Below are 11794 nucleotides of genomic sequence, written 5' to 3'. Positions count from 1 at the left end.
TGATGATGATGATGATGATGATGATGATGATGATGATGATGATGATGATGATGATGATGATGATGATGATGATGATGATGATTGATGAGATGTAATGAGGTCGTGAAGAGTCGTGAAAGTTGGTTGATAGACCGTCTCAGTCGTGATAAAGGTTCGTTAGGGCGATGTTCTGTTGATACGGGTGCGTGTCGTAGGCGGGGAGTTGATCGGTTTCGTGCATTAATGAGATCGTGTCGGGGAACTCAAACGTTTCGGATTTGCGGCCGTCAGGGTCTGTCGAGGCCGTCGAATAACGTGGGAGGCGTATCATGCGCACTCGGTTGTCGGTATCGGCGCCGTCTCTGCTTCCCCATGTGGTCTGTTTTTGAAAAGGCGGTCAGCGAATCCCAACTTTCGTCATCCAAAGGGCTTGCTCGTTTTTTAAGCTTAAGCGATTAGCTCACCTCACTAAGGGTAAAGAGACCCCAGAGTTTGATCAGACCATGGAAGTAGCCAAAGAATACATAGACTGGGATGAATACGACGTCCGCTGGATAGCGGAAGAAGTGGCCCCAAAGCTTTACGGTCTTGCTGAACAGGTATGTCCACGTGATCAAGAACACGAAAAGTGCACTTCTGAGGTTTTCTGGCCAAGTATATGATGCTTGGTACCAGGAAAAGAATATAAGCAAGTCATAGGGCAGTGCCCAGGCCGTGATGGTGGTCTGCAGAACCGAGTATGTGCTCCACGGTTGAGTACTGCAAGACTTGTCAGCATGATCACACAAACTGGGGCATATTCGAATTCCACATACAACCAATAATGGCCCTCGACAAACAAACTCGTGAGGTTGCTGCGCCAATTGCTGCGAACCCATCGGAGACATTGGCTGAGGTATTTCGGGCTGTCCTCCAGCGTCGTCTGCACCTCTGCCTCCTTGTGGTACTGCATGGCAATCTTCCAATCATGAGCATACATCCACCGCGTGATGAAGTTGTCGTCATCGGCGTTGAGCTGACATGTCCGCCACTCTTCGTGGGTGAAGCCATGGGTAAAAGCTTCGTCTTGCAGGATGCTACTCCGGTAAGCGACCGTCCGGCCAGAGAGACATGGCAATCCGCCGTCGATGTGCAGACATGCAGAGCAATCGAAGTTGCGTCGCTCGAGGTACGCGGCCCCAAGAAAACTCCACACGCTCATGTTCTTGGATCGCTTTAACCTCTGCGACGTGCCTACGCCACCCATCTTTGCATCTTCAAACGGCGCCAGCATCCACTGCAGCACCTTGGGCGGCCACTCAACGTCGTCGTCCACGAAGATGGTAATCTTGGTCGATACCTCCGGTATCGCCCTGCACATCTGCCTGCGCTTATTCGCCTCCCGTATGCTCAGGACACGAATCTTCTTGGCATTGATCTTGTTCGCCAACTTGTTGAGGTTCTCGACGTTGTTGTCGATGGTCACGAGGAGGACCTCGTAGGGTTCTGCGGACAGGCATGACCGCATGGTGGTCTCCAACTCGTCACCACCGGTGGCGATGGTCGGCAGGATGATGGTGACATCCTGAGAGGTGTATGTGGGATTCTCGGGGATGGGTATGGGTCGGAAGGTCCAATGTGAAATGCAATTGACAATCAGGCGAAAATAACGAAACAACCTGGAGGGTTCATGAGCCTCACGTGCCTCTTGACGGGATAGAGTTTTATTACCCGCTTCCGGCAAGCGAAGGCGGGTTTGGGAGGGACGACGGGCGATATATGGCTTCGGGGTGGGGGATTGTGGCAGAGGGGAGTCTCAACATACCATGCAGAGACGGCGATGCAAAGCCAGGAAACCATGCTGCTACCCTTAAACGAGAGGCGTCGGGGGGGACTCGTCCAGAGGAAGTGTCTTCACACTTCGGACATCTGGTGGGAAAAGTATAAAGGGAAACGATTAACAGAGGACACGGAAGGAGATATAAGTCTTAGCCATGCTTTCCTCGGCTGTCATGCGAGCGGTTAGGGTCCGTCCGGTGGATGCTGGGCTATGTTTTATTAGCAGCGAAATGTGTGCAGAGCTCCATACCTTATGAGATCACCGTTTAGAATGAGAGGCGCGTGAAGCTGGGCCACTCGCTCGAATTGGAGCTGGGCTGGCTCATGCAAGAGCTCTGGCTGGCGCCCCTCTTCCCGGTCGTTTCTTGCGTAGGTACAGAGCGTGAGCAGCTCTTGTGGGGATTTGGCTAGCCCGCTCGTCTCGCCTGCGTCGAGCTAAGGATGTGCAAGCGGGAAATGCTCGTGCTGGGCGATGGCAGCCATCGGGAGTGCGTGCTGCTCTGCTGTGCGCAGTGCAGTGCAGTGCGTGGGCGGCCGGAGTGCTGCTGCTGCTGGTACTGGTGCTAGTACTGCCTGTGCTGCTGCTTGCCACTGGGTGCCGCCGGCCGTGGTGTGCAGTGGTGCCATCGCCTGGATCTGGTGGTGGTGTCGTGGGCGCGTGCCGGCGGCGCCCTCACCTCAGACACGGCCACGCGCACCCAATGCTGCCATTCCAGACGCAGCGGGCTGAGACTCTGATGGCCCAGCAGGCCCAGCCGCCGATGGGCCAAGCTCGGCGGCAAGGCCTTTGTGCGCGGTGGTTGGTGTGGATAGCAGAGGCACGAGATGTAGTCTGGCTCAAGGTCGGCGGCAAAAAGCCCCGACACCAGCGGCCATGCGCTGCATTCATTTGCCCGACAGCGTGACGCGCGCACGAGCACCACCAGCACAGACAGACTCTTCACGCGCACACCCTCTCGCGATCAGTCAGTAGTATGTCTCTCTCTCTCACCTCACCACCGTCGTCGTCAACGCCAATGGCTCTGACCACCACCCGCCCGTATTCGCCGCCGCTGCCGCTGACCTCCCTCGCCCAACTAATTGTCAATCAATAATCGCCAGTCGTCCACCAATCCGTCCGCCTCCAAGCGTTGAATGGCCCTCAGCGCTATCGACGATGGTGATTAGCTGGCCCGCCAGGCGCTGGGGTAGACACGGCCGGGAACACCCACCACGGCTAATGACGACTTCGCTAGCGGGCGTAGCGCTCGCTCGTCAGCATCCACACCTGCACGCGCAGCGAACAGGTGCTGTGACAAAAAGCTTCACCACCTCCTCCGTTTAGGTACGTACCTGGCCAGTGTCAGATCTCGCAGGCGGGAATGCACGCAACAATGGTTGAGCGACAGACCTGTGGCACGCTGTAAGCGATGCGACTGCTGCTGTCCCGTGCCCGCAACGACATCTGCACCACCGCAGCCTGCTCTGCACCCCGTTGTCATCGCTGCTTATTAGCTGACGCGCCCCATGCTGGGAGCCCTCCACTTCACGAGATCGCCTTCCGCATCTGACACGGGCCCAGCTGCTGCCCTGGTCCTTCGACCACCGCGCACCACCAGCTCTGATCAAGCACGGCTCGAGCGCAGCAGCCACCGTCGCCAGCATGTGCCAGACCCTGTGGAGCGAGCGGCGACGCAAGGCTTGCAGCTGCACGTACTGCCTGCCCATGCACTCGCGTTGAGGCGCATCCGCCTACTGCTGCTGCAATGCTGCAAGGGTACTGATCGAGCGATACGTCCGATATACCGGCGCAAATCGTGCCTCGAGCGCTTTCGTTTTGCGGGCCTCTGCTCGCATCTGGATGCGTTGCTCGCCGGCACTTGACGTCAAATTGCCCGTCTCCGCCGTCGCCGCTGCATCTTCGACATCATCATAATGCAACTCGTAGCGCCCGCCGAAGCTTTGCTTGCCACAGCGACACCTCCCAAGCAGTGCTGCTCGCGCCAGTGCATATGATGGTTTAGGACATGCTGGTGAATCTGGGGTTGGCATGCGTGCAGTTGATCATTAGGCGGGTGGAATCTGCTTCCCCGTTCCGATGCGTTTCAATGCCTGTCCACGAACATATCGCACTTCGCTTGAGCAGAAGCTCTCGATCCTGCTACTCTGCGCCTGCGTGAGGTGGCAGCTGCGCCTAGCTGCGATAGCTCCTCTTCGTAGCGTCCATGCTACCGAGCAAAAGACGTTGAGCCACCAGTCTTGCGTGCATAGCGCCGTCTCTCGATCGTGTCGGCCAACTCGAATGTCTGCGTTGTTGTTGCACGGCCCACCGTGTCAGCGCATGGGGAATCTCTCCCGCGGCTCTCGCCACGGCTACACACCACCTCACTCCAGCTCGGCAAGGACACTGCTCGTCCTGCGAAGGTCGCGCTCGCCTCCTGGGTGCTCAGCTCGGTGCCAGTCGTCAGCTTCGTGTCCACGAGTACTCGTGTCCAGCTTTAGAATGACTGCCAAGACCGTAAACACGCAGCGTTGTCGTACTGCCCACGTGCAGCGGTATCATGTTGCGGCTCTCTCGCGTGGCTGGTTGCACAGCGTTGGAGCAGATCATGTGCTGCAGGTACATATCTGTATGCTCACCGGCTTCAGATCCGCAAGCGCTCATTGCCGCCGGAATCATCGTTCCTTACTTCCCACGCGTATGTTAGAGTCGTGATCTGCTTCAAGGCGACGCAGGACGTACAGGAGCCGTCGGTACACTGCAAAGGCGGCTTCCTTTTGGCTTGGACAACCCCACGAGTGGCGGCCGCGTGGGACTATGTCGACGAGTGCATGGGGATGTTGTTACAGTCTCAGAGCACCCACAATGCAGTCACGTGGTGTGGCCTGGTGTGGGATATCGCTGCCGCCTGAGGGATGCGCTGCCTCTGTGACGGCATCCTTTGCGGCGTCCCACCCCTCATGCCGGTACAGAACTTGGTCCAGTCAAGGTAGATGTAGCGACAAAGCTACGCATTCCCACTGTGGCACCTGGTCGCGAGACCTGCCCGCTGACATCTTTGCCACGAAAGCAGCCCAGTTCGCTTTCGTTGAGTGAAACCTCGTCTAGTTGCGTTAGCCCACGGAGTCCAAGAGCTGTCCCACAAGGCCCATCAGTCTCGGAATGATGCCAAGCAGGGTGAAGCGATGGAATCGAGGCCCCTTTCTCTGCGGCGCTGAATCGGAGATGGTAAGGCTGTGCCCATGTGTGCTGCTTTGAGCTTCGTGCAGAAGCTCGGACAAGGTCAGCGTTCGCCTCCGTATTCCAATTGTATCGAGTACCTGGCTGAAAGGAGCACTGCCGGGGTCCATTTTATCGCCCGTTTGAGCCTACTTCTGTGCTGTCCTTCAAGGATGGATGTCCTGTGAGCTCCACTGCGTTGCCGCTCCATCCTCGGCCTGGAGCGTTCTCGCCGACGCGGACACGTCTAGGTGCTCGTGCTTGTACAACTTGTACAAGGATCTACGTTGGCGGCACCATTCGACTAGTTTGAATTTTGATGTGGACACTTTTGACTTGTCCGAATTTATCCGCAGAGGAAAGTACTTCGACCTTGGACTTTGTGCGAGCCGACAGGCCAGGTGTGTCGAACGAATTTCGGTCGTGGTCCTCTCGCATAAAGTGGGTGTTCTGGAGCTGCCGCATCCGTGTCATCGTAGTTTTTGCGAGTGGTGATGTGGCCTGCGAGGTGTTGTGAAAGAGATAGGTGAGGTTCCATGAGCCTTCTCTTGGCGCTGTACAAGGAAGGGCACGGTCCGGCTCCGTGAACCATCGAAGCACAGGTACTACATGTACCTACGCCTGACCTGAACTGCTCTTCACAATGTCACAGCTCATATATGCCACGCGCCGTGGAAAAAAAGACATCGGAAAGAGGATCTGTCAACTTATCTGAGATTTCGATTATCCCGGCAGATGACGCATTCGCCATGGCGCTCGTGAGTCTGGTGAGCACAGTCCGGGAGTTGTCAATGGCGGCGCGTTTCGAGTCCGACTTTGAGTGAGGTGAAGAAAGTTGAGCCTGATCTGAAGTCGAAAGAAAACAGAGTTCACCCTGTCTTGGCGGCAGCTGCCGAGCTCGCCAGTGCCGAAGTGGAAGGAGGAAGTAGCCACCAGATATCTTGAAGTCTATCTTGTCAGCGCATCCCGTTGGCCAGCGACCTTCTTCAGGAACTTCAGTGAGAGCTCGCAAGTAAGCTGAGGTGTTTCTGTGAATCGCTGATGATTTCTAGTAGTAAAAGACACATGAGTTTATGCACAATAGTACATGCGCCTAGGTATCTCAGAGCGCACTGTTGTCTGCCGAAGCGAAGAGCGCTGCCTCGCTTTCTTCCGCCGTCTAGTAGAGGAAGTCTGCCCCATTTTAGTTCACCACACCAAGGCACTCTCCTGCTCGAGCCACTGCTTAGTGGTGCTCATGGTGGCCGCCCCTGTAGCCGATAATCTTGAATCGTCCAATGATCTCCCCGATGGAGAAGAAGCCAATCGTCTCAGCGCCAATTATGCCCACCTGCGTCAGAGTCGCAGAGTCGAGGTTTCTTAACCGGGTCAGGAAAGACTGTGGGTTGTTGACGGCTGTCTCTGCTGTTCGCTCGGCAGCTTTGGCAGTCTGGGAGCCAAATGTCGAGGGGTTGCGCACGGCATTGGTGATGGGTGTCAGGTAGGACTGCACGGTCTGGATGGTACTGGGAGCGTGTTAGTCAATGTAGCGAGGTATTCGGACGTGGGCGCGCTTACGGCGGCTGCATGCCTCGTCCGGTGTAGATGATCTTGCCCAGCTCGCCCACGACTCTGCCGTAGTAGACCACGTGTGGGATGAAGCCTCGTTGTCCGTCAGTGACCATCACACTATAACTTGATGTACCCATGTCCTACCTTGTACCCAGTTGATCGCCGCACCAGTCCGGCCACCGACGTTGGAGACTGCGTTCTGAGCAGAAGCAGCTGCCTTGCTCAGCGCAGGGCCGGCAGAGCTGCTGACTTTGGAGAGGCCTTGCTGAGCCTTTGATACGGTGCTCTCGGCCGTCTCTTTCGCAGCGGTGGCTCCTTTCGATGCGGCATTGGCGGCTTCGGAGGTGGTCGAGGCAGCGCGACGCTGGGCGACGAGTCTGACCGACTGGCGCATGGCCAGCCGCGGGAGGAGAGAGGAGGCCATGGGGACAAAGGAGCGGATGTGATGGGGCTGCGGCAATGGCAAGAGAGAGGAGCTGTCAAGGTGTTTTTCCCACAGGAGGTTGGCCGGCACGGAAAGACCCGTCCGCCGCCGATCTTCAGAAAATAAGTTGCTGTCCAACGCAGCCTCACCATCTCCCTTTACTTGACCACTATCCCAAGGATATGGGCTGATGAGCAATGGATACGTACAAGCTATTGTCGCGATCGACAAAACTGTCGAAAAAACGCGCTACTCCAAAGGCCAGGACGACGCCCTCGAGCGGCCAGACTTCGCAACCACAACTCTTCGCCGCCGAAAATGCACAAACATCGACTGCTTCGAGGAAGCGCAAGCGAGGACAAGACAAACCAGACGAGGACTTTGGTCTTGACTTCTTCGGCGGAGCTAGCACGAAGTCGAGTAAGGGACTCAAGGCAATAGAACCTTCGAACGAGGAAGCAAGCGACGACAACGATGAGGAGCTGGACGACGACAAATCCAAGCTGGTGACTACCAGTGCGAATGATATGGGCTCAGACGAAAGCAAGAGCATATTGAAATCGCACAGACTCAAGATAACGTGGCTCAATCCACCGGTAGCACATAAGAAAGATCGAAAGAAAGATCGCGGGAAGAAACTCAAGTCTGTGAAGGCTGAGAAGCATTCGCTTTATCCACAACCGGTTCAGTCATTCTCCCAGATGCGTGATCGATTTGGGATCTCTAGCAGGCTTGCGGCCAACATCGAGGACCAAGGATACTCCACTCCCACTGAAGTGCAGCTCGGAGCTCTTCCTCTCCTGCTCGATGCGCCGGACCGCTTTCTGTCTCCAGATGTGCAGAACGAGGCGACGAAACTTTCAAGTAGGATTGATCTCTTGACAGTTGCGCCTACTGGCAGTGGGAAGACCCTGGCGTTTATTATACCATTGCTTCACACGATCAGCCAAGCGCGACGAAAGAGAAAAGACAGGAATACATCGGCAATCATCCTCGCGCCCACAAAAGAGCTTGCCGGACAAATTGTGAACGAAGGCAGAAAGCTAGCACGAGATACAGGCATAAAGATAACGCAGGTAAGGAAAGGCATGAAGCTGGTAGCACCAGCCAACGCATCCGACGACGAAGATGAAGAAGTCCGTGAAAGCAACGAGACAGTGGTCAAGTCCGATATTCTGGTATCGACCCCTGGCATTCTGGCGAGTGCAATCCAGGAAGCAACGGAGCAGGGCTTAGCCGCGCTTTCCGCTGTTGAGAGTATGATCCTTGACGAAGCAGACGTTCTGCTGGATCCTCTATTTCGAGATCAGACCCTGGCCATCTGGAACAGTCTCTCACATGAAGATTTGCGTGTCAGCTTATGGTCTGCAACGATGGGTAGCAACATTGAGGAACTTGCGCGTTCAACACTCAACGCGCGGCGAACACGGATCTCTGCTGAGGGTGGTCAGGCCGTCATCGAAGCACCTCTGGTACGACTGGTCGTGGGACTCAAGGATTCGGCCGTGTCAAATGTTCAACACAGACTCGTATACGCTGCCACGGAGAACGGGAAGCTTATGGGTCTGCGGCAGCTGCTACATCCAGCATCTACATCAGGAGACTCAGGTCCACCCCTTCTACCACCCTTCCTCGTGTTCACCCAAACAATTCAACGCGCCATCGCGTTGCACTCTGAGCTTCTTTACGACATCCCAGCTGAGGCTGGCGGCATCAGCCGGATTGCTGTGTTGCATTCAGACCTGTCAGACACTGCGAGGGATAGTGTAATGACCAGGTTCCTCAAAGGCGAGATCTGGGTGCTGATTACCACAGATCTCCTCTCGCGCGGCGTTGACTTCCGTGGTGTGAATGGGGTCGTGAACTATGATATTCCCACCTCGAGTGCAGCCTACGTGCACCGGGTTGGTCGGACTGGTCGAGCTGGTCGAGAGGGTGGCATTGCCGTGACACTGTACAGCAAAGAAGATATCCCATACTTGAAACCCATCGCCAACCTCATATCGACAGCGCACAAGATGAACGATGATCCGGCAGCGGCAGGCACGCAAGGTGTGGAGTCCTGGCTGCTCGATGCTCTTCCAAGCCTTAGCAAGAAGGCCAAGCAAGATTTGAAGCGACGCGGCGTCGAGTCTAGGTCCTCAAGTGGCAAGCAGAAAGACCTCAAGGCTGCGCGACGCACTAGAATCAGCACCAAGTCGGGTTTTCTACGCAAGGAAGAACAGAAGAAAAAGGGCGCAGTCCGAGGCAGTCGGAACAGGAAGGAAGCAAGCTTTGCCGACGAAGGAGACGAGACTGACTTTGGTGGCTTCGATTGATTGCAGACGTTTTCAATACTACTGCAGATTGACGAAGAGGCCTCCATCAACTAGCAACTGTGCGCCAGTGACATATTCGCTCAAGTCACTACGTCGCAACAAAATGTCAGCTTCGCGGCACAGTTTGGCCGGATAGTGCTCACTACTCACCTGGCCAGGAACACCGCGGGACCTGCGAGATCCTTCGTCTTGCCCAGTCTGCCCAAAGGAATTCGGTTTTCCATGTACTTTTTCTTCTCTTCATCCGCGAGGTCGTCATCATTCAGCTGCGTACGAATAGTTCCTGGCAGTAGCGCATTGCACCGGATACCATACTGGCCGAGCGCACACGCAGTGCTTTGCATCAGCGACAAAATGCCGGCCTTGGTGGGAGTGTAGTGTGTTTGACCGGCGCCGCCGACCAGAGCGGAAATCGAGGAGATGCCAATGATACTTCCGCCTTGTGGCTCCTGCTTGGACATTTGTTGAGCGGCTGCTTGCACCGCGAAGAAGGCACCGTTGAGGTTTGTCGAGATGGTGTGGTTGACCAGGTCGGGTGACATACTACTCTCCTGTCAGTCACACAGTCATGACACAGGCAAGTGCTTTCCATCAACACACGTCAAAAAGTCTGCAAACTGGCACACGCCAGCGTTGCTCACGAAGATGTCCAATCTGCCAAACTTCTCCACTGCTTTCTTTACCAGTTCTTGCCCTGTTTCTGGTTTGGAGATATCTCCCGCAACACCTATCAAGCTCGCATCTTGTCCGACTTCCTTTCGCAGGTCTTCAAACTGCTGTGCTGATCTGTCGTCTGGAAAGTAAATGACTGCAATTTTGGCACCGTGCTTGAGGTAGTCAATTGCTATCGCTCGTCCAATGCCAGTGACTGCCCCCGTGATCGCTGCCGACTTGCCCAGGAGCAATTGTGCCATCTTCAGGGATCGTGAGTCCGAGTAGAGAATCGATTGAAACTGCACGAGAACTTGAGAATCGAATGAACGCGTCTTTGACACTAAACACGCGCCATCTCGACATTCTTTCAACCGATCCGGATGCCACTATAGCTTGCCGGACTTTTGAAGTGGGCTCTGCTGGCGGGGTGGGAGCTGTTTGCTTCGGCGCATCTCAGAGCGAACTCTCTCGTGATCACAGGCCAGCAAAGGCCGAGCTCGTATTCTGATGATCATCAAAGGGTGGGATATTATCCGGGCAGGCTGACATTGGGGGAATAGCTTTAGGTTGATACGCCACGAACATCGAATTCGCTCCATCGAGAAAGGGCCACCCAAGACCAGACTCAGCTTGAAGCAACACCATCCAAGAGATAGACGACAGAGCAACATGGCACCAATATCGATACTTGACACCCACATCCACCTCTGGCCACAATCCATGTCCAATGAAGATGGCCATTCGTGGATGACTCCCGGAATGCCATTGGCAAAGCAGCACGTCCTCTCAGACTACTACAAAGCCTCGCAACAAGTAGATACATCCTCCTTCTCACAAGAGACTATGGTCGAAGGCGTCGTCTACGTCGAGACAGACGTCCGCTACGAAACCCCATCAGGAGATCTCACGACTTGGGCGAAAGGTCCGCTAGATGAGGTCAAGTTCCTGCGAAGTATTGTCGAGGGAGAGTACGGCGAGAGAGATAGTGAGATGCTCAAAGGAATCGTCGGCTGGGCGCCCATGGATCAATCAACCTCTGTACTCAAAGCCTGGCTGGACATCGCCGAAAAGACTGCTGGCCCAAAGACATGGGCCAGAGTCAAGGGATTCCGCTTTCTTCTCCAATTCATTCTGGACCAAGCCAAGTTCGAAAACCTCGTGCAGAGTCAAGACTTCATCCAAAACCTCCGCATCCTCGGGGAAAGGGGCTTCTCCTTCGACGTCGGAGTCGATCAGCGCTCGGGCGGCTCGTGGCAGCTTGAGGCGATGACCAAAGCCATGAAAGCCGCGCACGAGGGTGTTGGCAGTGAGCTCAAAGTTACTTTCATCATCAACCACCTCTGCAAACCGGACTTCGAAGCTGGCGAGGAGTCCTTTAATCGTTGGAAGAGTGCCGTGGAAGAGATGTCCGCTCTCGACAAGACGTACATGAAACTTTCGGGCGCTTTCAGCGAATTGCCCGATGGGTTGTCGAGCACGGATACGATTGCATCGAAAATGAAACCTTGGGTTCAGCATGTGCTCAAGTCCTTTGGACCACAGAGAGTCATGTTCGGTAGCGATTGGCCGGTATGTAACGTGAGAGGGCCCAAAGGAGAGCAATCTTGGGTTGCTTGGAAGGATGTGGTCAAAACTATTTTGGATGATGAAGACCACGGTCTGACCGAGGAAGGTAAACAAAAAGTCTGGAGGGGCACAGCAAGAGAAGCCTATCGTCTGGAATAGTCGACTGACAATTTGCTCGAATGACCCAAGTCAAACCCCAAACGATGAGCATGCGCTCTGCTCACTCCGGCCTCAAGATTCAACCCATATCCAAGGGCTTCAATTCGTTTTCTCGTGGATCCAAAA

At 55.2% G+C, this 11794-nt stretch overlaps 5 protein-coding genes across 5 annotated transcripts; 2 read left to right on the top strand and 3 right to left on the bottom strand.

Moving 5' to 3' along the window:
* Positions 1 to 136: 136 nt before the first annotated feature.
* Positions 137 to 1818, bottom strand: M409DRAFT_64970 (glycosyltransferase family 2 protein; the record flags this gene model as incomplete). Its single annotated transcript, XM_033816307.1, has 4 exons — positions 137 to 358; positions 444 to 738; positions 795 to 1637; positions 1784 to 1818. 4 exons carry the CDS (start codon positions 1816 to 1818, stop codon positions 137 to 139), a joined length of 1395 nt encoding a protein of 464 aa, XP_033670127.1.
* Positions 1819 to 6221: 4403 nt separating this feature from the next.
* M409DRAFT_20461 (uncharacterized protein) lies at positions 6222 to 6971 on the bottom strand (the record flags this gene model as incomplete). The annotated part of the gene is made up of 3 exons (XM_033805406.1): positions 6222 to 6501; positions 6554 to 6638; positions 6692 to 6971. 3 exons carry the CDS (start codon positions 6969 to 6971, stop codon positions 6222 to 6224), a joined length of 645 nt encoding a protein of 214 aa, XP_033670126.1.
* A 190-nt stretch (positions 6972 to 7161) lies between these two features.
* Positions 7162 to 9289, top strand: M409DRAFT_20460 (uncharacterized protein; the record flags this gene model as incomplete). The annotated part of the gene is made up of 2 exons (XM_033805405.1): positions 7162 to 7176; positions 7232 to 9289. The coding sequence occupies 2 exons, from the start codon at positions 7162 to 7164 to the stop codon at positions 9287 to 9289; spliced, it is 2073 nt and encodes a 690-aa protein (XP_033670125.1).
* An 18-nt stretch (positions 9290 to 9307) lies between these two features.
* Positions 9308 to 10203, bottom strand: M409DRAFT_64967 (uncharacterized protein; the record flags this gene model as incomplete). Its single annotated transcript, XM_033816306.1, has 3 exons — positions 9308 to 9377; positions 9440 to 9832; positions 9890 to 10203. The coding sequence occupies 3 exons, from the start codon at positions 10201 to 10203 to the stop codon at positions 9308 to 9310; spliced, it is 777 nt and encodes a 258-aa protein (XP_033670124.1).
* Positions 10204 to 10612: 409 nt separating this feature from the next.
* On the top strand, positions 10613 to 11668 carry M409DRAFT_52503 (uncharacterized protein; the record flags this gene model as incomplete). Its single annotated transcript, XM_033812097.1, has 1 exon — positions 10613 to 11668. The coding sequence occupies one exon, from the start codon at positions 10613 to 10615 to the stop codon at positions 11666 to 11668; it is 1056 nt and encodes a 351-aa protein (XP_033670123.1).
* Between the last annotated feature and the right edge of the window lie 126 nt (positions 11669 to 11794).

Source organism: Zasmidium cellare, assembly GCF_010093935.1.
Source record: "Zasmidium cellare ATCC 36951 unplaced genomic scaffold M409scaffold_10, whole genome shotgun sequence".
In the NCBI taxonomy this organism is placed as follows: Eukaryota; Fungi; Ascomycota; class Dothideomycetes; order Mycosphaerellales; family Mycosphaerellaceae; genus Zasmidium; species Zasmidium cellare.
The sequence above is the reverse complement of the archived record's forward strand: the minus strand, read 5'-3'. Positions and strand labels throughout refer to the sequence as shown.